At 41.7% G+C, this 24,830-nt stretch overlaps 1 protein-coding gene across 1 annotated transcript in view; it reads right to left on the bottom strand.

Annotated features, from left to right (window-relative positions):
- The window catches only part of Colec12 (collectin subfamily member 12), a 186,654-nt gene that overhangs the window by 19,838 nt on the left and 141,986 nt on the right, over nt 1-24,830 (bottom strand). Inside the window, exons 3-5 of the mRNA XM_046438542.2 lie at nt 17,356-17,478; nt 9,091-9,189; nt 7,305-8,351 (exon numbers count right to left, since the gene is read on the bottom strand). Coding sequence (XP_046294498.1) covers nt 7,305-8,351; nt 9,091-9,189; nt 17,356-17,478 — 1,269 coding nt within the window. The remainder of the gene's footprint in view (nt 1-7,304; nt 8,352-9,090; nt 9,190-17,355; nt 17,479-24,830) is intronic.

The raw sequence follows: 24,830 nt of genomic DNA, 5'->3' as shown, positions 1-24,830 counted from the left end.
CTTTTGATAAAAATCTGAAATCCTACTTGTGATGGATTTTTCCAGCTGGATTAATATAAAAGCCCATTTTTTTTCACATAAAACATCACAAATATCCATGATAAACAGGATACCTGTCTCTCTCTTAATAAACTAAAGCTTAGTATTCAAGGCCTTGGATAGTCTGACAAGCACATAATCATCAGTATCTTTATCCACAGTTGTTCCAGCCTTGTGAAAACCATCAGGAAGAGGGTACCCTGCTCTCAGATGCTAGGTTATGAGAATAGGTAAGGAGATTCATGTAACGTCTTGCTCACTAACGCAGGCCAGAAAGTTGCTTTTTTTTCTCTTAAATAATCATTGATAAAAGGAGCTAAAACCATTTTAAAAGTCATTACTGGGTCCTCATAAAAAGAGATTGCCAACTCTGGGGTCCATTTTTCTATAGGAACTGTGATGTTGGTATCACTTGTTAGTATTGGAATGGTTTCAGGCTTTTAGGTCTCCCTTGAATATTTTATTGAGCAGCTGTTAAAGTGAAAATAAATTGAAAAAAAAAAAAGAAGCCCCCAAGGATGAAATGATAGAGTATTTGTGAGTTTGAGTAGTAACAACTGGAATTCAGAATCAAGAAAATAGCAACACTACACGCAGAAGCACTGTTGAGCTCTGCTTTCAAATTCGATGAACATATAACTAAATGTCAAAGCCAACTGGGTGGCTCCCTGGCTTGAGATTCTGAAATGCCAGGTTACCCATGTGGCTGGTAAAGTGACCACCATCTCCAATAATACCTAAAAACAACCAAAGCAGGCCCTGGGTTAGCAATGCCAGCAAAATCTCTACCTCATGTTCCCCAGACTCCAGAGCTTTGGGAGCCGTGAAAACTTGATCCTTAGGCAGTTCAAACTCAGTCAAAGACAAATCACTTTGTTTCCTGCCTTGGCAACTAAACTGCAGGCCTTGAGAAGTGCCCAGCGCTAAATCCTACCCCGGAGACAAGATTCAAATGTGTCTTCCAACAAATCTTCTGGTGCTTAACAAAAGGTAGAGAGATACCTTTAATTCTTTTTGCCATCTAAAATCTTGAAGCCTTGATGTTAAGAACCTCCAGTGGTAAGGTTGGATAGACAAGGTAGAAAGAAAACAGTGATATAATCTGATATACTTTTCTTCAAATTAAAAAAAAAGATCTACTTTGAATGCAATTAATCAAACACTTATTAAACACCTATATGTTGTTGCTATAGCAAACTACCCTAGATAATACTGTAAAAAGAGGAAAGGTTTATTTTGCCTTATAGTTTTAGAGGTTTCAGTCCATGACTTATTGGTTGCCTTGCTTTAGGTAAAGCCATCAGGCAAGGGGAACATTAAGGCTGGGAAGTTATGATGGAGCAAACTATTTACCTCAGGACTAGAGATGAAGACAGGAAAAGACGGGTGTCCCAATCCCTTGAAGGTACACCCCTAATGACCTAAAGACCTCTAGCTAGGCCATACCTCTTAAAAGCACCTCTTAATAGCACCAAGCTGAGGACCAAGACTTTAACACACAAGCCTTTGGGGAACTTTCCAGATCTAAACTACAGCATCCTGTAACATGAACAAGGTATTCTGCTTCAGTGAGGTAAAAAAGAATATATAGGGGCTGGGGTTGTGGCTCAGTCACAGAGCGCTTGCCTCACATGTGTGAGGCACTGGCTTCAATTCTCAGCACCTCATATAAATAAATGAATAAAATAAAGGTCCATCAACAACTAAAAAAATATTTTAAAAAAGGAATATATAATTTTGGGTGGCTGGGGCTATAGCTCAGTGGCAGAGCGCTTGCTTGCATGTGTCAGGCACTGGGTTTGATCCTCAGCATCACATAAAAATAAAATAAAATAAAATAAAGGCATCTGTCCATCAACAACTACAAAATAATTTTTTTAAAAAAAGGATTTACAATTTTAAAAAGATTTAAGATATTATTTGGCAATCATTTTGAAGAATAACTTGATTTTTGACCCAAACTTAAGAAAGTCATGTTTGGAAAGTCAGGAAAGCTCCTGTCCATAGAGCAGGGTGTATTTACACCACTGTTTCTCACCAATTGGCCACAGGCGGCTACTGTGTCTTCCACTCAGGGATCCCTAGAGAGGCAGTCTTGCTCAAGACATGCAGACAAGGGTGTGGGGTGGCTATGGGGGACACCGAGGCCTCCTGCCCAATCTTCCCTGCACTTTGCATTGTCCCTGTCCTTCCAGCTTTCCTACGCATCTTTCAAGGCTGAGCTCAGGTGTCAACCCTTTGGAAGCCTTCACTGACTGCACTTCTGAAAATAAACTTCCTGTCACTTCAATCTCCCTGAACACGCTATCCATTCTCTGGAGTCAGCACAAGGCACCAGGGTGCCATGGTGGATACAAGGGTTTGGAAAGGGGTTTGCCATTTGCCAGCTATTTGGCCTTGGCTAAGTTACTTGGGCTCTTTGTGCCTTGGTTACTTCTCCCGCAAATGGGGAATGCTAACAATTCCCACCTTAAAGAGATGTACCGTAAAAGTAGACAATTTGTCAAGCAGTGTGATTGGCATATTGCAGAGACTCCATAAATCCATATGGAGCAAAATGAATGTAGACAGTACCTGAGTTTGATTCCTCTGCAGGACTGGGTACCAGAAGCCAGCAGAATCAACCTTAACCCCATCTATGTGATTTTATTCCTTATGTATATGAAGCTGTTTTGCTTTCCACCAAAATGTATTGGCAGCAGCTATAGCAGGTGAAAAAGTTTTAATTTAATTTTATTTTTTGCAGTGCTAGGGATCAAACCCAGGGCCTCTCAAATGCTAGGCAAGTGCTCTACCACTGACTCCAACCCCAGTTCCAGAAGGGAAATATTTAATCGGAACTGAACTTGTCCACACCAGGATGTTATGCTAACCCCAAACTCGGAACAGCACTCAGTACTTTGTATTATTTTACTGAGTCCTCAAAACCCTAAAAGGCACACACAGATGAGGAAACTGAGACACAAAAAGGACGAGGAACTTGGTACCCAAACCCAGTTCTGACTGATATCTTACCTATTAAACCTTATACCTATCTCAGAAGAGCAGAGAGGGAAATGCTGGGTGGTGCAAAGAATGCCCACACATTTAGGATAAAACTCTATGGGGGTTGGGCTTGGGGGCGCACCCCTGTAATCCCAGCAACTTGGGAGGAGGCTGAGATAGGAGGATCACAATTTTGAGGCCACATCTCAGCAACTTAGCAAGACCCTGTCTCAAAATAAAAACTAAAAAGGGCTGGGGATGTGGCTCAGTTGTTAAGCACCCCTAGATTCAACCCCTGGTAACAATGATAACAACAACAAAAGCCCCCAAAGCCCCCCAAAGTCTTTAGGTTGTTTGTAAAGACTTCTTAATAATGTTTTTTGGTTTATTGACATAGAGATGACTGTCATCAGGATTCAACCTGCTCCTGACCACTGACTTCCACTCTATCAGCTGGCTTCAGATACTTCCTTCCATGCTCCTTCATCCCTAATACTCTTCCTTTTTCTGCACATGCACAGCTTATCCCTGAGGATGCAGAAAAGAAGAATAAAGCAGGATGTAGCAGGATGGATTAGCACTGGCTCATGTGGGCCTTCCTTCTGCAAGATTCAAAAATATGCTTTCCAAGAAATTCTTACTGACTTACCCCTAATGAGGCCCTGAGCTTATAGTTCAGCTGCCTGAGACAGCGGTCTCATTAAGAAGTGCAGGCTGAAACCACTCAGAATATTCACAGCCCACCGAACCTGCGGCCCTCTCACCTTGGTGAGGGCATGGCCAGGGAAACTAGTCAGGACGTCTTAGAACAGAGCCCAAGTGGGAGTCCTTGACAGGTTAAGGGCAGTGCTGCCCTTGATTCTACCTTCAAATTCCTCTTAAATGAGAAGGTTCACTTCTTCCATCTCCACTGCTACCATTCCAAGTCCCCCACAACTGGTCCACACTCTGAGTGGACCCTGCTTCCACACTTCCTTGGGAATCTCTTCCCCCAGCACCCAGAATGACCTTGGAAAAATACCAATCAGATCATGTCAACACCTTGCTAAACTCTCCGACTCACACTAAGAATAAAACCCCAGGCTGGGGGACTGGGGTTTGTAGCTCAGCGGTAGAGCACTTGCCTTGCATGTGTGAGGCACAGGGTTGGATCCTCAGCACCACATAAAAAATAAATAAATAAAATAAAGGTCTTGTGCCCATCTACAACTGTGTGTGTGTGTGTGTGTGTGTGTAAATTCCCAGGCTTGGGCTGTGGCTCAGTGGTAGAGCGTCTGCCTAACATGTGTGAAGCACTAATTCATTCTTAGCACTGCATGTAAATAAATAAATTAAATAAAGGCCCATTGGCAACTAAAAATATATTAAAAAAATAAAATCTCAACTCCCAGAGACAAGGCACTAGGACCATATGCATTCAGTGACTATCCTTGGGGTTAATGGCATAAGGCAGCCTTGGTTCAAATCCTGTTTAGCTGCTTATCATTTGTGTAAATTTGAGCAGGTTACGTAAACCTCTCTGAGCCTTGGTTTCTTCATTCATGAACTAGCCATATTGTAAATACCTGTTCCACAGAGTTGTCGCCAGGAGGCACAGGCATGGTGGCTATGAAAAGCACTCTGAACACTCCCATGAGATTAACTGATAAGGTGGACCATAACCATGGATAGGATAACTAACTTAAATATCCAGGGTCTACTCTTCAACAATGAGCATCTCATATACACTTCACTGACCAGTCTTGCTAAATACGTCAGAAATGTCCTTGCAGAAGACAAGCGAACAAGCCAATAAAATCCTTAAACCATGGAATTAATAGCTAGAAAACATCCAGAATACTCTGGTAGGGCTGTCTGAGGTATCACAATTAGATGGGACATTGAGAAAGCTCTTAGTTTAGGAGGATGCCCATCAACTGCCATCTGCCGTTGTTCTGAATTTTGGATGAAAAAGAATAGAAAAGACCAAACACTGAAGACCTTTCTTATCCTTTGAAGGCCCACTCCTTCTTCAGAAAATGACTTACACCTATAATTTTCCTGATTTAAAATTGCCCAGTCCTTTCAGAGTTGTGGCACCCATGTTGCTCAGGGAAGTCATTCTTTTTTTTTTATGGTAACAATTGTTATAAAAGAAATTCTATAAAACCAAACACCTATTGGTCTTTCACTGTCAAGAGCTCCTCATATACCTTTTATTTATATTTATTTTGTGGGGGTGGATACCGGGGATTGAACTCAGGGGGCACTCGACCACTGAGCCACATCCCCAGCCTTATTCTGTATTTTATTTAGAGTCAGGGTCTCACTGAGATGCTTAGTGCCTTGCTGTTGCTGAGGCTGGCTTTGAATTCATGATCCTCCTGCCTCAGCCTACTGGGCTTCTGGAATTACAGGTGTGCACAGCGTGCCCAGTTCCTCATATACCTTTTAAATACCTGCAGATGGCTTTCCTGTTTCCCACTGAGCAGGTTCTCCTACAGGTCCTCAACCCTTCCTCACATCACACAGTTTCTAGATCCTGTCATCCTGATCCCTTTTTTTCTGAGCATGCTGGACTTGTGACTGTCCCTCTTAAAAGAGAACCCCCAAATAAACCCTATCATCCAAGACTACTTAACAGAGTGAGATATCATCTCCCTTGTTTTGGAGATTATATTTCTATGAATAGAGTAAAAAAAAAAAGCACATTTATTTCCCTGGAAGACACCCTTAATTGCTTCCTGTCAACTAAACCCTCTCAGGGCTTTTGGCACACACTTATTCTAAGCCACACCCTTATCAACATTTGTCTGCTTGGTCTCACCCACCTCCGAGCGGATCTTCCATGTGTTCCCTATCGATTTCACTTGATTGGCATCTTGTTAGTATTCCAACCTCTCAAATCATCTTCAATACAATTCTACCATCCATGAGCTAGTGTATAGTTTTGTATCACATAAGTATTGAATTACGAGGTCATCCTTAGTTTCATGCTGGTCACTGACAAAGCTGCTGAACAGGGTCCATGTCTGTCAACCAGACCTGCCTCCGGGCTCACAGGGACTCATTAACTACCACTCCTTAAGGTTTGGTCACTTCACTGATATGGCAGATGCTCTCTAGGGGACCCTCCAGTGACTCATGCCCTTGTGTAATCCCTTTACCTGGAGTATGGAACCTGAGACTTGCTTCTAAGCAACAGATATGGCAAAGATAATAGGCTGTCACTCCCTCAATGAAGCTAATTTATTTGAGGCTCCATCTTAGCAGAGTGAAGTGAGAAAGACTCCCTTGCTGGCCCTGAAGAACCTGTGATATTATGGGACGGTCAGGTGGTAAGGAACTACGGGTGCTCCCTCAATGCTGAGGACAGTCCCCAGATGACAGAAAGAGGAAGCTCAGTCCTATTCCAGAAGAGGAGTTATTCCAAAAACTCAAGGGAACATGGAAATGGATCTCTCCCCAATCCAGCTTCTGATGGAACCACAGCCCTTCAATTAACCAGGACTTTCAATTTATATGAATGACCTGGATGACAGTAAAACTCAGATTTTATATAGAAGTCACACCATTTCGATCCTCTTACAGTTATTGCAATGGTAACCATCTAACTACTCATGATATTTGGAAACAGGAATCCTTTAATAGTAGCTGAGTGGTCTGAAAAAATTAATCTTTCTTTCAGAGACGCTCCATTTATATTGGCATTGCAATAGTTCCGGTACTCAGAAAAATCCAAATTGACCAATCTTTCATCAATAAATAATTGATGGAGTGTCTTTAGTTATGCTTCTTTTCTAGATGTGGGACTTGATTCCCCTTTCTCTGAGTGGTGGCTGAACCTAGTGACTTATTTCTAAAAAACAGAATATGTTAGAAGTGATAGTGTGTGGCTTCTGAGGCTTGGTCATAAACAGTATTGTGGCTTTCGTCTTGTTCTCTCTCTCGGATCACTTCCTCTAGAAGCAACCAGATGCCATGTTATGAAGATACTCGAGCAATTTCACACAGTGAGGAACTGAGGCCAATTGTCAAAAGCTATGTGAATGACTCTGTCGGAAGCAGACCCTCCAACCCCAGTCAAGCCTTCCAATGACTACAGACCTAGATGATATCTTGACCATGACCTCATGAAAGTTAGTCAGGGTCAACCTGCTAAGCTGTTCCTGAATTCCTTATCCACAGAAACTATGAGATAATATAAATGCCTATTATTTTAAATTGCCAAATTTTAAGGTAATTTGTTATGCAGCAATAGGTTATACTCATACAAATCCAAATACAGCACTTGTACTTACCTTGTAGTATTGTAAAATTCTTGATGAGCTGACCATGCTTGGAATCCACCAGCTTCATCTCTTCCATAATCACCGATAAGTTAGCCACTTCAGTATCTAACCTTGACCTCATCATATCTTGTTGCATCCTGAGGGAAACAGAATCCAAACGGATATTGGCCAGTGTATTATTCAAGGAGGTCAAGTCATCCGTGTGTTTGGTTAGGGTATCGGTGCAAGTGGTCCTGACTTCATTCAGATTGCTGGTGAGCGTCCTCAGGTGGTGGGCCGTGTAGCTGATATTACTAATGATGTTCACAATATCTGTCTCAAAGAGCTGGAAGCGTTCCTCTAGTTGGCTGAACTTGATGGCTGTTCTATTTTCTGCGTCCTTATGTAAGTCCTGAAGGTCTTTCAGGTTCTGCTCGTTGGCTTGTGAGATAGTGGTGATGTTGTCCATCTGACCTGTGAATGAGTTGAGCTGGCTGTTCATATCCTCCAGGGTGTCGTTGTTGGCTTTGGCCAAGACAGAGTTGTTGGCAGCCAACGTCTGCAGGCTTTGTACTTTCTCCTTCAGCCAATCGGTGTCCTTCTTGGCTTGAAGGAAAACCTGCTGCAGATTTTGGAAGTCATTCTTGATTCGCTGGATAGCTTGGCTCGTGTCATCCACAGACCGCTGCAGATTACTGATGAGGTTCCTCTGCTGCACCTGGGTCAGGTTCAAGTTGTTGAGGTTCATCATGACCACGTTATGAGAATACATTTGATTCTGCAGATTGCCCTGGAGCACGCTGGTATCTTGTTGCAGATTGGTGACATAGCCATTATATGCCTGGAGAGTTTTGTTTACAGTGGTGATAAGGAAAGAATTATTTTCCAAAGTTTCTTTCAGTTGACTCTGCCTGTCCACCAGGGCATCCCCGCTCGCCTGTAGCTTCTCCAGCGTATCTTTGTTCTTGCTGGTTTTTTCTGTAATCTCATGAAGCTGTTGACGAAGAGCCAGAATATCTGATCTGAAGGTGGAAAGTTCTGAGTTGGTGCTTAGAGCTTTCTTCCCAGTTTGGTCTCCTGGGAAAAGAAATGTTTGCTTCTTATTAGACTGGCGGTATGGAGAAGTGTTTGGGCAAGGTCAGCGATCCCAAAGATACTTAACTAGAATGGATTGTTTTAGAGATAAAATTTATGGTATACACAGACTTTTCTGCATTAGTAAAAATCCACATAAAACTGGGTCCTGGGGAATCAGAATTGGTGTTCAGCACTTCAACCGACAAAGTTGGGTGAACATTTTTCTCAAAGAGAGGAAGAATTGACCAGATTCTAGAACAGTGGGCAGGGTATTCTTAGAAGGAAATAACCTTTTAAATTTACCAAAGTATTATTTTTAATTAAGCCCCAAATCAAGGAACAGAATAGATGGAACTATTTTATTTTTTAAATTAACTTTTATAATTCTATGCAGTTTAAAACTTACTGAGCATTTTATCCAAGAGTCTTTAACAAACGGTATTTGTGGTTCATTTTAGTTAGGATTGATCTTCAGATTTAAATTGGCAGATAGTAGTTCGGGGTGGGGGTGGGGGCCAGAATTCAACACCAAAATTGGTAATTTTCTCTACTGTTGAAAAGTCTTTGAATGAAATAAGATAGAAAACTCAACATATAACACAAAAAAACCTGAATGTCCATCTGGGAATTTTCCATTTCTAGAAATTTCTAGGAAGTATCATTCTAAAAAACTGCCATTATTTATATACAGTAGAGTGAGGGGGGTGCCACTGGATGGGTCATGCTTTTTGCAGATTACCTAGTTTTTTCAGGTCACTTTCCACCGCAGTGAGCTTGTCGTCATAGGTTTGGCGAGACGTCTCCATGCCACCTGTGACATTGTCCATTTTCTCTACAACTAAGTTTTAGGAAACAACGCATTAGTACACATACCCACTCATATTTATATTTTTAGTTTCAAGACAAAAGATTCATTACAGAACAAAGGGAACAGAATGGGGGCAAAAGTATAATTGAAATCAAATATAGGGAAAGCTATTATTCTTTTAGTAAATAAGTTGCTTATCAGAAAACCAAGTGGAATAGATCATTTGGTTGAAGACTGTACATTCTTAACTATTATGATGATTCTGTAATAGCTTGGAAGCTTCAGAAATTAGAACTAGCTTTAAAAATTTTATATATTAAAGAAGTCTTTGATCTGTATTATTTCCTATGTTAATTGCCGTTTCATGTAGGCAGAGAACACTAAGATCATTTACAAAATTCACTGCTCACCAGCTGCCCTAAAATTCCTGGCAGGTATGACCCACTTACCTAGGAAGAGATTCATTGGCCAAGAACCCCTAGATCAAGTCTGTATTCAAAGTCATCTGAGAAGGGACAAAATGATATGGGAGGTGCCCTGGAGGCCTGAAAATCTACTTTTCATCAGTGAAAATAAAATTTGTAGTTTATCAGTCTCCATGTAGATGCCTGAGTAGTATTTCTAAACAATGGTTTACCACGATTTTAGTTTAGCTTTTTTTTTTTTTTAATTTTCTTGATTGTACAACAGAGAAGGTTAGTGACACAGCATTAAATAAAAGCTTGGGTTTTTAAATCTGTTCTTAGAAGGCAGTTATTCTCTAAAATTATGAATTCAAGTTTGTTTTTACAATGTCTCATAAGAAGATATTTCTTCAGAAGTGATCCCTGTGAGACCCAAACTCCAGCAGGTTAGGATCAAGTCACTCTGTCTCATCCCATCTGTCTGTGTGTCTGTCTATCTGAGATAGGGTCTCACTGTACTGTGCAGGATAGTCCTGAGTTCCTGGGCTCAAGTGATCCTCCTGTCTCAGCCTCCAGGGTACCTGGAACTATGGGTGTGGGCCACCTTGCCTAGCCTTACTGTCTTCAGTCTCGACAAGCTTCTATTTAATAAAAAATTTTAAAGGTTTTTAAAAGCATAAGTATGTCCTCTATACCAATTGTGAGCTAATTGATGCAGTTAATATTATTCATCAAGGGTTCTACCCACACATGATTGAATGGGTGGCTCCTTTTCCTATGAGAACCTGTTACCTTTATGAGTGTATGTGACCCGAAGTGCACTAGCTCCATGAATCCTGGAATGGGTCTCAGGAAGCTCACTGTGCTCACCCTCAAGTATCTTCAATCTGGCCATAATAATCCACACATACTGCCCCCAGTGCTGTCTCTCATGAGCCTTTCTATGTGTTCTTCTCTCTTCTACAATGTTCTTCCCGACTTTTTCACTATGTTATGTCCCCTTTGCTCCTCAGGCCCCAGCTCAGCATAGCCTTTGGGAAACCTCAGTTGAGCTGCATCTTGCAGAATTTTCCTGGCAAGCATCCCTTTCCCTATCACAGGACTCCCCATGCCATATCCTCACGGCTTGCTTACTAGAGCCTTCTGGGCAGGAACATTGCACAGGTGCCCCTTGACTTACAATGGGGTTATATCAATATACCCACAGCTAGTTGAAAATATCGTAAGTTGAAAATGCACTGAATACCCCTGACCTACTGAGCATCCCAGCTTAGCCAAGAGCACACTGAAAGGTGTAAGCTGCTTCCCCGCTGTGATTTCGGCCTACTGGGAGCTACTACTGATCAGCATCACAAGAGCATCTTACTATATATTGCTAAGCTAGAAAAGAGCAAAATTCAAAATTCAGAGTATGTTTCCTAGTGAATATGTATTGTTTTCACACCATCCTAAAGTCCAAAACCCTAAGTTGAACCATCGTAACTTAGGGACCATCTTTATTTAGTTTTATTTCTATCGCTTAGCTCAGTGTGTGGCACTTAGTAGGTGTTCAACAACTATATACACATGATGACATTTATTTAACTGAGAATCTGCCTGGGGCAGCTGAGACCAATGAATGAACTGGACGAATTATATACAGGTCATGTAAACAAACCAACCAACCCATCCAGGAAAGCCTCTGCATTGGCAACTAGTATGACATTTTGCTAAATAATTATTGTTTCTTAAATGACTACTTAGATGCAGACCTTGCGTCTAAGGGTTGGGTGCTGGGCATGCAAACACCAAGTCCCTGGAAACTCGAAAGAACACAATGTATCCTGCCATTTTAGCAAAACTAACTTTCTGAAACACAAAATAGGGAATGTTTACAAGTTTAGGGTTAGTTTTGATTCTCAAATCAAAACAGATGCCTCTGGTCTGTCCTCAAACCACATGCAGGATCTTAAGTCCTGCCTCTCTTTCCTGGAAACCAAATAAACCTCTAAATATGCTGACAGTCATTCATTTTCTACCCTCTCTAATTTTTCTTCCATTTTAGTTTAGAAAAACACAGCACTGTCATGGACAGACGATTCAGGACAGGAATGAATACTTTCCTTTGGAAAAAACCAAAAATTTAAAAAAGAACCTGTTACCTTTATCTTCTGGGTAGCAAGAAACTATCCTTCCCACCTCAAGTGTAGGGGAACCCACTGTGTGCACTGGGGTGTGTGTGTGTGTCTGTGTTTAAAAATAGGATCTTGGTAAAAGCTGCACATTTTAGGGCTGCAATGCTGGCAGATGGCTGGTGCATAAAAATACCAGACTGGTGGGGATCCAGAACTAACACTTGCTGTATGAGCACACAGCCTTTCAGTGGTTTTTACTCAAAATTATTAGCACAAATTCTCAATCAGGAATGTAGAGGCAGAGCCATCCTATCTAACATTGAAATGACCAGACTACAGATATAGACCTGTTTACAGATCATGCTTATAAGAGAAAAATGAACAGGAAGCCCCACCCCAGGGTTATCAGCAGTCTGGTTTTTGACAGGGTCTCTTTTTATTGGAAACTATATCTCAATGTGGACTATTTTTCTTCTGAATATTGGTATTTGGGGTATCATACCTGAAGAGTTGCCCCTCCTGAAGTACCCAAAGCATAATTCCCTGGAATAATCTGACAATAATACCTTCCCCATAAAAGCACCGTGGCACCATCTCTTGGCCGGGGCCATTAACCTCCTCTTTCCTTGTACTGTTTTCACCCACTTTTTAAAGTTCCCTTCAAGTCTTACCATCCCTTGTGTGAAGCCTTGCCTATAATTTGATTCTAGAGCACACCAACTGAACCTTTATTTGAATAATAACCATTTCAATAGCTTCTATTGTCTCTATAGTATAAATAATAAAAGTTCCCATTCTTTGCAAGGTGCAGTGTATCATCACTGCAGTTAATTCTTACCACTCCTGTTCTACAGATGAAGAAACCGAGGCTCAGAGATGCTCCATGACCTGCCTAGAACCACAGATATTGCATGTGACCTAAGTGGGGTGCCAGACTAAGAGACCTGATTCCAAAATCCATACTCTTTCTACAACTCCACATTGCTTTTCATTTAGCATTTCTTAATCCTCAATCTGGTTTCCCTTGATTAAAAAAAAATTCCTTGAAAGGAAGAATTGGGTCTTCTTTATATTTTCTTTAAGTCACCATCACCAGGTGTTTATTAAGCACCTGCCATGTTGTGGCATAGTGATAGCCACTGAAGAGTCAAGAGACATGGGCCATGGTCCCAGCCCTTGAGGATAAGGAACAAGGATGGAACTTGGAGCTCCTATTTGGTGCTCCGAAGTGTCTAAGAGATAAATATATCCTCTGATGGTTTCCTAAGACTTCCTGATTGCACTCCCCAGGAATTCAATAAAGACATTTCTATCTTGAATGCTCTTTCAGGTTTCATTACAGAAATACAGAAAATCTGTCTGCAGGGTGTTATCCTGGGTTCTAAAGAGCTCTACGCTGTGATCTGATGCATATTTTGAAAGTTCCCTTATCCAGTTGTCAATGCTATTTTGATTCAGCTTAGTAGCAAGGCAGACATTCTGTGGCTACTGAGGAAGATTCATATTTCGGTCCTCCTTCTTGATCCTAATCACCTTAAGAAGGCTGCCTACTGGGCAGAGCAATGGAGTAGGATTTTCCTGTTCTGAGAATGTTCTGGAGGAAACACGACCCACTCAACTTAAGAGATGGCTCCTGCCAAGAAAGCTCCAAGAACTAATGAGAAAAAGCCCAGGTCAGAAGCTGTACCAAGCATAACTTGAGCATGGTCCAAGAGCATGTTTTCTGCTAAATGACTGACATGCTTCATGGTCACAGCCACTGTACAGACCCTGTCTTGGTAACTAAGCAATTCTTTGGCTCATTCAGCAAATGCTCTGGGGGAAAAAAACACAAAAAACAACAAAACATTATATCCCAACTTGTGGCTATGGGAGTGACAAAAAACGAGAAGTAAAAAACAATTTTGAGGAAAACAGTGTGGAATTGCCTTTGTTGGCTCTGATAAATAAAAGAGTTTCATTTCTTTTTCAACATGTCCTCCAGAGAAACACCTACTTGCATTTCTTTAACTGAATATTCTTTTTATTTTCTTTCTTCTTTTTTTTTTTAGTAACTAGATAATAGTAAATGCTTTATTTTTACTATCTATACCCTCACATCTCAGTTGTGCCATGGTATTAATAAGTCTTTTTCTTTCTTTTAACAAAGTTCTTCCAGCCACCAAAGGAAGATGCGTGAAGGGAGAATTGGGTCTTATCTTTTCTGCCTTTTTGAGAGGCTGGGTCACCAGAATCTTATCAGCAAGAAAAAGGAATCACTGTCAACGTGAAGAGAAGGTACCTCTGGAAAACGTCAGCATTTTAGCTCCTTATGGTCGTGTTTGGAAACCTAAAGGGCATTTTGTATTATCTCATTTTTGACAGCAGCAGCCTGAGGAGTGGGGGCATCAAAGGAAGGAAAAGAGGCTCAAGACACCATCTTGCCTCCCCTTCCACTTGCTCCATCCCTTCTTCCTGCGCCTGGTGAGATCACACTCAGAGCAGGCCAAGCTGATCTCTAGGATTTTAGATTTCAAGGTAGGACTTCACAGGGCAGCAATTCTTTACATGCAGATTGACTTAGTGTTGCTTGGGTATCAATTGTTTGCTTTTGTAGAAATCAGTCCTAATCTACCATCTATCCCTCCATCCATCCAGCCACCTATCCACCCTACGATTAATTCATTCAGTAAGCTTTGCTGGGTACCTGTTGAATACCATGAGGGTAGATGCTGATAGAAGATAAATAGAAGATAGTTTACATACAAACATCTAGTTCAAGTGCTGAGACAGAGAAGCCAGACACACTGGCCATAATGACGCAGTGTGACAGAGGCTAAGAGTAAATAACTAGTGCTGTGGGAACAAACATGAAGCATCCAACTAAGCTTTCAGGGGCTTTGGACAGGACATGAAGGGCATGAAGGAGTCATTTAGGTGGAGAGCAGGGAAAGGGTGCTCCAGGCACACAGACTAGCACAAGGATAACATCAGAACTGGAAAGATGCCCAGTAGATAAAATGGAGGAAATACCTGCATCTTACCAAACAGAGAGGAAAAGAAAAAACCTCTCTCCTTTGGATTTTTCTGTATAATTCTAAAGACCTTGCCCTTATGTCCTAACAGAGGTAAAAGTTAAAAAATAGTCCATCTTCACCAAACCACTCTGGTCTCTTTCAGAAGTAAATATTTATTCTCATGATATCGTAGGATACTGAGCCTTCAAAGGTGCTTACTAAATGGCTGTTTTAGCTCAGCTCACTAGGAAAAGCCATGGAGGAGTGAGTAAGTAACCAAGCAAAGGTACCTCTGGAAAACATCAGCCAGTGTGGATGACCCAGGACACAGAACACCCTCCTTCCCTCACTAGCCACCCCACCCCCACTGTCCCCCTGCGCAGCCCTTGTCGTGACTTAACGGCCTTTCTTAATCACTTACTGTGTTTGCTGCTTTGTCTAGAAACGCAAGACTCTCCCAATTAAATGAACTCATCACAGATGGATAAAATGACCCGGCAATTTTCCACATTTCCATTGCCCAAATTCCACCATCAACACGCTCCATGATGCATGTTATTTTCCGTGGATATTTCCTTGGGGGAAGGACTAAAAGGCCCTAACTATACTCAGGACTTTTAACACGTTTTGCCATTCTAGCGGCTGGAGCTGTATTAAATGTAATGGCAAAGGACAGAAGGACATTATAGTCACTATCTACTGGGACCAACTATAGCACAGGGGGTTTCTATGACATCGTCTTTGTTCAGCTCAACCACCTTGAAAGTGGCATCCTAGTTACCATTTTGCAGCTATGAAATCAGATTCTCTGGGAGGTGAAGATTCATACCCGGTTTCCACAGCCATGGAGAAGACTCAGCGTGATGCTGGCGCACAGAAAGCACCCACTGAACATTCATTACTGTATTAAAACAGGCAGGATCAAGTCTTGAACTTGAATGTCAAGATCCAAAGCCCATTCTCGTGCTAATATGCTGTGTCTCCTCAGGACACCACTGAATACTGGGGAAGCCTGAGAGGAGTTATAAGTTGGAAGGAGTTCACTTTGCATCCTTCTCCTCCAAGGTCAAGTTCAGGGATTAAGCAACAAGGAGGAAACATGTGGAAGTTCTTCTCTGTGGGAAGGCAGCCATGGTTGCTGCTGAAAGAAGGGTTTGCAGATCAACAGACCAACGTCTGCCTCCATACTGCAACCAACCAGATGAACATATCTTTCTCATTTGACATTGACAGTGATGTGTTCATGCTGGTTTTTTTTTTGTACTGGGGATTGAACCCAGAGGCAGTTTACCACTGAGCCACACCCCAGCCCTTTTTATATTTCATTTAGAGACAGGATCTCTAAAGAGAGGCTGGCTTTGAACTTGTGTTCCTCCTGCCTCAGCCTCCCAAGCTGCTGGGATTACAGGCATGCACCACCATGCCTGGCACATCCATGCTGTTTTCTATAAAAGGATTTGTGTTGTTTGCAACTCTGAATCCTGATACCTACCTGTGCTCTATTTTTTTTTTCTGCAAGTCGGGAGAATACAGTTTACCTTAAACTAGACAAGTGTAGGCCTGATGTTTTTTAAAATTTATTTATTTTGTATTTTTTAGTTTTCGGTGGACACAACATCTTTATTTTATTTTTATGTGGTGCTGAGGATCGAACCCAGCAATTGCGCATGCCAGGCGACCGCATTACTGCTTGAGCCACCTCCCTAGCCCTAGGCCTAATGTTTTATGGAGTTGAGGTGGCAGTGCCACTTCAGTTTTTACTTTTACAATAATTTTATGAAACTGTATAAGTGTCCCTGTGGGCTGACTCCAGTTTCCACTGATCCTCTTAAGGTGGGGGGAGGGGAGGAGAGGGGAGTAGCTAAAGATATGTAGATAAAAGCAACAAAGAGGAAAAAAACATCTTTATCACTCAAAGAGGATTATTATTATTATTGAAGTGGGTCAAAAGAAATTATCTTCTCCCTTGTAGGTCCCATAGCTACAAGAAGCTTAGGACACACAGATGGAGCTCAGGAGGTCCTTAAGTTTTACACCTGAGTTACATAAATGTGATACAGTTGGACTTCTGTATCTGTGGGTTCCGCATCCTTGAATTCAACCAACTCTGGATTGAAAGTATTTGGAAAAAAACTGCATTTATACTAAACATGTACAGACTTTTTTCTTGTTATTATCCCCTAAACAATTCAGTGCAACAACTTTTCAGCATTTACATCATGTTAGGTATTATAAGTCATTTAAGCTGGGTGCAGTGGCGCATGCCTGTAATCGTAGTGGCTGGGGAGGCTGAGGCAGTTGCGAGTTCAAAGCCAGCCTCAGCAACAGGGAGGCACTAAGCAACCCTGTAAGACCCTGTCTCTAAATAAAATACAAAATAGGGCTGGGGATGTGGCTCAGGGGTTGAGTGCCCCTGGTTCCATTCCTGGTACCCACACCCCAAAAAAAAGTCATCCCAGAGAGATTTAAAGGCTATGTGACAATGGGTATAGGTTATATGCAAATAATATGCCATGTGTACAAGAGACTTCAGCATCCACAGACTCAGATATCCTCATGGATCCTAGATCCAATCCACAGTGGTTACTGAAGGGCTACCGTACTTCATACTTGCAAAGATGAGCTTTTTCATGCTTAAATTAATGACTTGCTATTCAGAAGGAAAAAAGAAAGGCTACTTACCTTTATATCCCAAAATGGCTACTGTGATGGTTAGCAAGGCACATAAAATGTATAATAATATGATAGAAAACTTCAGCGCCCAGTTATTTTTACATTTGGTACATTGGGTTCCTTCCTGAATACCTGTAAGAGAAGTCAAATTTTAATAATGGTAGACAGAAGTATATTTTGGAACAGTATCACTTTGCATTTTGGTTCAAATACTGTGACTAAGAATGACATTTATATATGCTTCGCTATAATAAGAAAAGTATGTGAAAATTAAACTGCTAGGACTTTGCACACTGCATTGTGTCGTTATAGTTGTATTTTAATATGACTTTAAAACAGCTTTGTTTCCCAGAAGAGTTTCAAAACAAATTCCATTATAATTTCAATAAACATCCCTGTGTGACGGAAGGTTTTAAACACTCAAATCTTCATTTTAGACATTATTGAACTTATATAAATTCAAACATAACCAATCCACCAAACCAAAAACACCTGCCTTATCCCCTGGTGTTTGTTTTAATATTGTGCTGGGGCTGGTTCCCACTGGCTTATGAGAGCCAATTTGTAGAATTTTGGTTGTTAAACTGATGGCAGCACAAAATCAACCCCAGAGGAAGTATTTACACCACGGAAATGGGTGCAAACACTGCAAGTTAGCATACCCCTTTACTCTTAAAAAAACCTGGTTTACTAACATGCCATTTGTTGTAATGTACAATTAAATGCTCAATATAAACCATTTTTTGTACATTACATGCATACAAACAGATTTTGACCCTTCTCTCAGTTATCACAGTCATCTGAATAACGATACGGAAGAAAAATTAAAACCAGACATTTTTTATGAGAGCAGGTAAACTTTTACTGCTGACAGTTCAACTTTGTGAAAAACAGTACAGTCTAAGTGGTAAACCAGCATCCTTGTTGCAAGTGACTCCAGCAACTAGCCCATAAAAGGGGAACTTTCCATCTGATTGATTGGAAACACAGAAGACAGAGACTGAGCACACTGTAATGTGAAAATCACATTGTATGGGGGATCACAGCATCAGTAGATTCCTTGTTTTCCTGTCCTGTTTCCCTGTGTGTGTCTTACAATAGCGTCCCCCAGGAGCAACAGCACATAAAGGACTGATCTCTTATAATTGTGCTCATAATTTTTGATAGGTAAGTCATGAGGATTAAGTCATAGTTGAGGTTCCTCTCCTTTGCTTTGTAATTTTATACAGAGTGCCCCTCTTCCGTGAAGAGAGTTCTTCAGCTGTGTTTAATGCAAAATGATGATGGAAACAGCATAGAACAATGACTCAAACTTAGCTCTCAGAGTTCAGCCAATCCCTCTGGTGTTCGGGGCTACAGGCACAAGGGGAGGGGTACAATCTGTTTCATGACTTACAGCAGTGCTAACTCAAACTTTGGGGTGCATTGGAATCACATGCAGCACTTGTTAAAACACAGCACTTCTGATTCAGGTGATGTAAAAGGGGCCTGAGAACATGGATGTCTAACAATTCTCAGGTGGTACCAATGCTGGGATTCTTTAGAACAGGCGTCTCTGGCTTCACATATTATGTTGTTTAAATGCAGATTCCAGTTCAGTAGGTCTGAACTGGGAAATAAGGTTCTGCATATCTAACAAGGTTCAGGTAATGTCTAGTCTAATGATCACATTTTTTTAAAAAAAATTTTTATTAGTTATTTGATGGACCTTTATTTATTTAATTGCTTATATGTGGTGCTGCGAATCAAACCCAGTGCCTCACACATGCTAGGTAAGTGCTCTACCACTGAGCCACAACTCCAGCTCCTCCCATTTTGAGGAGCAAGAATCCAGTTCAGATGATGATCATGGTGGATCAACCATTGGTTAGTCAATTTCTTATGAGGGAGGGATACCAGGGATTGAACTCAGGGTACTCGGACACTGAACCACACCCATGGCCCTATTTTGTATTTTATTTAGAGACAGGGTCCGAGTTGCTTAGTGCCTTGCTTTTGCTAAGGCTGTATTTGAACTTGCGATCTCCTGCCTCAGTCTCCAGAGCCCCTGGGATCATAGCTGTGTGCCACTGCACCTGACTGGTTAGTCAATTTCTTGAAGGTGAAGCCATAAAATCAGACTCATTCATTAAACAAACCTAGAAGTTTTCTTCATGTTACAATTTCCCCATATTTTGACTCTTTTTCCTTTCCAACCCACATTTCTCTAATAGCCAACTGCATATCTGATGACCTAGGTACTAGCTCTGCCAAAACAGATCTCCAGCTTACACCCAACTTAAGTACTACTATTATCTCAATCTCTCAGGTGATTGTATGCAAAGACACTATGACTTCTTTGGTATGTATTCTCTGATTCAGTCATCAGGTCCTGTGGAAAATTTTATTTTTTAAATATTTTTATTGGTACATAGTATATTCTAGTGGGGTTCCTTATGCCATATTGGTATGTGTCCATCATTCCTGTGGGATATTTTTATCACAGTCATCATCTACAGTTTCTTGATGTTCGTTGGCTTCCATTATGGTTTAGATGTGAGGTGTCCCCCAAAAGCTCATGTGTGAAACAATGCAAGAAAGTTGAGGTGAAAGATTGTGAGCCTTAACCTAATTAGTATATTAATCCACTGGAAAGGATTAACTGGGAGGTAACTTTAGGCAGGTAGGGTGTGGTTGAGGAGGTAGGTCACTGTGGGCATGCCCTTAGGGTTCATATTTTGTCTTTATTGAGCAGAGAAACCTCCCCTGCTCCCCCAGCCCTCTCTCTCTCTCTCTCTCTCTCCTTCTCTTTCTTTCTGTGATTCTTGGTGGCCATGTCTTGACCTGCCTTCCCCCACCACCCTCTTCTGCCATGATGTCCTGCCTCTCCTTGGGCCCAGAGCAATAGAGTTGGCCGTCTATAGACTGAGACCTCTGAAACCGTGAGTCCCCAAATAAATGTTTCCTCCTCTAATTGTTCTTGTCAGGTCTTTCGGTCACAATGGTGAAAGAGCTGAATAAAGCACCAGATTCTTTACACACAGCATCTTTAATCCATAAAGTAATCCTACAAGGTGGCACGGTAGTGAGGGCTGAAATGACACCCTATACACGTCCCAGCCTTGAGTCCAACCAGTGGCAAACTCCAAACACCATGATCACTGCACCAAGCCACGGTCCCTATCTCCATTGATCCTCTCCATTTCCATTGCCATCATCCAAATGTAAGAAATCTTACTCTCGAGTGGAGGCTTCCTCTTCTCTTACCACTGGAATCCAGCCTCACCCTGCTCTAACTTACTGCTGTCCTCATGACATTTACCAAAAAGGAAAAAAACAAAAGCAAGCTTTCAATGGCTGGCCCTTAACTAAAGGATGAAAACACACACACACACACACACACACACACACTCCAGCACTTATACTCCCTTTAATTCTGGTGATTTAAAATGACAAAAAAGACCTCTTACATCCCAAAAGAGTGAAAGCATCTGGAAATGGAAGTAAAGGAAGAACAGGTAGATTTCCACAAATGTGCCTCCTTCCATGTTGAGAAAGAATAAATTTGTTTTGGTGGTAACTGTAACACAGAAGGATGACGAATGCAGGAACAATGGACCGTCCTCTTGTAGGAAGATTGAATAATACTGTCATGATTGACAGGACTTTCATTCTTTTTGGAGATTAGAACCATGGTAGGTGACATCTCAGAAGATTTGGTCAGTGTAGTAGATTGTGGTAGATAATGGAATCTGAGGCCAGAAGATAGTGTAGAGGTCATCTGGCCCAAGCATCACCATGGAACTGACGGGAACAATGAGGACCAGCAAGATGAAGCAGGATCAGGAGCCCCGTATCCTGACTCCAACACAGGCATTCATTCCTCCGTCCTTCCCTGTGTGCACTGGGCGGCCACTGGGCATCTCGTGCATGTGGCACCCATGCAGCTCTGCTCCAGAGCTGTCACTGGTGCACATTCCTAAGAGCAGGGGCACTTCCTCACAGTGTGCACTTCTACCTCTGACTGCCTCAGATCAATCAATATCAGATGCCACCGCCTGGTCTCACTTTCCACTTGACACACTTTCTCTGGCTTGTTTTTTTTCTCCCCCGGAGACTTATTTTTAATAAGAACTCTTGTTTTATCTTCCCTTCTCTGCCCTCCCCTGGGAGGACATCTGTCCAAACATACAGATGCCTACTACAAAGAGACCCTGCTGGCTCCCGGAGCTGGGGGACCCCCTCCTCCTTGAACCTAGATGATCACAAAAAACATTCGTGAGAGATATCCTCCTGTTACCAGCCTTTGTAGTGTTTGTTTTCTTAGCATTACTTTCCAGAGACTAGGGACTTTGTTCCCATGGGGGTGACGGGGGTGGGGGGGGGCAGAAGATGGATCTGCACAGTGCTGCAGATAAGAGACTCCAGTTCAGGAAGCAAAGCAATGCTGCCTCTTACCACCACCCAGAGAGATCCAGCTTTTCAAAAGACCTGGCCCAAACAGCACATCTGTGATGCAGAGAGCCACAGGCAGAGAGGTTCCTGGGGGGAACATGTCTTTTACTGGTTTTCCCTCTTGAACTATCTCCCATTCGGTTCCATTCTTGGCTTGGGCTCTGAATGTGTTTTCCAGTACCCAAGTCTTTGTTATTCAAAAACCTTTGGGGGCCCAGTGAAGCCAAAATCACTCTGGTTAGCTCCTGGAATATTCCACGGAAGTTCAGAATAGGCTGACAATTTGGTCTCCAGTGTCCAAACTCCAAGTTCCCTGTGTTGCCCTGTTTCCAATAACACGTTTCAAGTAAAAAGTGTGGGGGTGGGGTGGGGCCCCCATGAGAGGGCGGTTAGCTGGTTGCAGAGAATAATTGAAACGCTCCAGGAATGACAGTGCAAAGGGCCAGAAGAATTCACCAGCAAAGAGAATTCCTTTCTGCTGTGGTTCTCCATAAAGAGCCCTCCCAAGTGCTGTGGTCCAGGCTTCGATCCAGTCTGTTTTTCCAATCTTTTGAGAGAGAGAGAGAGATTGTCCCCTTCACTATCTCATTTTCCTGCCATGTATATTGCTGAAGATGGATTCATCTAAATAAGTTTAATGAGCTCTCGCCTGTGGAAATGGATCCATCCCTTCCTCAGTATGTGGAGGCTAGCACTGTGGGTCATAGTAGATCACTTCTCGGGGGGCTGTCTTCATTATCTTAAGTGTCTGTAGCTCAGTGGTGTTGCTACAAAGATCATGTTACCAAAGAGAAGCTTTAAAAAGCTTGTAGATTGCAAAATGCACAAGACCACAAGTTTTGATCTGAGATTGGAAGTGACCTTTTCATGTGGTTTTTTTATACTTATTAATCTACTGCCTGGTGGCATATATTCCCATAAACCCAAAAGAATGATTTGGCTCTAACAGTAAATCTGATGATTCAAATAATTCCTATATGTAATTTAAATGCCCTCCAAGGTAACAAAACAATCAGAGTTAACATCATGGGTGAATGTTATGCAATATCGCTAGAACAAAAGTTAAATTCAAACCCACAAATAATTAGCTTTCCCTTATTATAAAAGCTATTTACTGCATGGGTTTAGTTAATACAAACTTTTTATTATTATTATTATTATTATTATTATTATTATTATTAAGTAATTTAGTTTCCCAAATACAAATCCCAGCTCTGGACACCTTATTATGCCAAGTTTCCTAAACGACGCGGAGAATCACAAAAATGGGAAGCAGGACAAGATTGGCAATGAAACCACTTTCTGTATAAAATGGGAAGCCTCACAGCAGCTCTGTGTTCATAATGGTGGACCCACACCAGAAAACTTATTTAGAAGAAAGTTTTATGTGAATACAAAGTCTTCAGCATTTATCCTGAACATTCTGCATGCTAACCAAGGCTGGTTTTTTTTTTTCATTAAAATTTTTTTCACATATATAAAAATAAGAGACATTCCGTTCTGGTTTGGTTTTAATGTTTTTTTTTTTTTAAAGAATATGTATTATTTGTTTCAAATTTGTAATTTATATCCTGCCTCTACTGAAAAAGAACCATAGGCAAAAACCAGATGTAATGGTCTCAGAATATATAGTGTCTGCTAGAATGTACAGAGTCTCAAAAGAATGCCATTATTTTCTCTTTGTGGTTTTTAAGAATCAGAATCCTTTACCATATGAGCTGTCCACAAGAGCTTTCGATGGAGAGCAGAGGAGTCCTCCCTGTCTGGGGAGGTCAACCAGCACACCTCTTACATTTGTCCCTCCTAGCTGGCTCCGCCCTCTTGGCTGTATTCCCGGTCACTTCATTCTAGGGGCACAGAGTGAACTGTCAGCAATCCTGACAATATATTTCAGCAGGCCTGACAACTTCATTATCTGGCACTACCATACAATGTCCTTCTGTGATTAAGCACTGAATCTTTTCATTAAAAGAACTCATGAAAATTCAGCTCCAGCTTGGCCGTTGGCGTCTCCTGAATAATTGAGACAGACACTTACAGTGTGCAGGTATTTGGAGGGAGGCCATGAGACATTTCTTGAGTGGGTGAAAGTTTGCTATGGATGTGCTCACAAAAGGGAATTGCTGAGGATGGTGCCATTGCTGAGGACCTATGAGGGCCAGGTTCTCCCTTCTTGCTACCTGTAATGTTTCTACTAACTCTGCAGAGCAGGATTCTGACCCTATTTTCTTCATTTTAGGGAAGTAGAGGGTCAAAGAGGTTGGGTTCCCAAGCCAGTGAGTGGCTGAGCTGGGAGTTGAACACAGATCCCTTACATCTTGCTTCTCCAAGCTTATTTACCTTCAGAAGTGAAAAACCAAGGACAGCTAAATGAAAGATCCTGCCTAGATAAACTGTAGACAGCTAATGGGTTAGACTTACACTAGAAGTATCCTGTCAAAATAAAAACATTGGTGCAAACCACCTTTCCCACATTGACAGATAACCTTTCTCAGAAATGAGCAGTAAAATTTAGTCTCCAGTTTATGATCACAGGCCTGAGGTTTCTGCAGATTGCCATTTCTCTTACTAACTGTGGTGACATAACTAAGCTCATTATTCCATGAGAGGTCAGGATTGGCTAGCTCAGGAAGTCTTGTTGGCCCTCAGGGAAATAGCACTCAAAGGCAATGGGATTTTTGAAATAGGATGGACTGGGAAGGGAGAGAGCTTTATAATTTCAAGGCAAACTATTAGACATGCAGAGGCCTCCATCAATTTAAGCTGGAAAAGAAAAGATGTTGGTTGCTCCTTTCAGATTTTCTTATAAATTTCTACTACACTGAAATGAGAACCTCAAAAGCCAGTCACCAATGGCTCATTCATCTATGGGCCTGCACGACTGTTGGTGGATCAAACTTGCAGGAACTGGGCAAGAGAAGTTAGCAAAAAGGAAGGAGGTGAAAGGAGAGCTCATTAAATGGAGAGAGAAATTAATTTATCTCTAGGGCTGGGGTTGTGGCTCAGTGGTAGAGCATTTGTCTCTCATGTGTGAGGTACTGGGTTCCATC

Source organism: Marmota monax, unplaced genomic scaffold (genome assembly GCF_021218885.2).
Source record: "Marmota monax isolate L192 unplaced genomic scaffold, Marmota_monax_Labrador192_F-V1.1 WCK01_AAM20220418_F8-fsc00232, whole genome shotgun sequence".
Lineage (NCBI taxonomy): Eukaryota > Metazoa > Chordata > Mammalia > Rodentia > Sciuridae > Marmota > Marmota monax.
The sequence above is the reverse complement of the archived record's forward strand: the minus strand, read 5'-3'. Positions and strand labels throughout refer to the sequence as shown.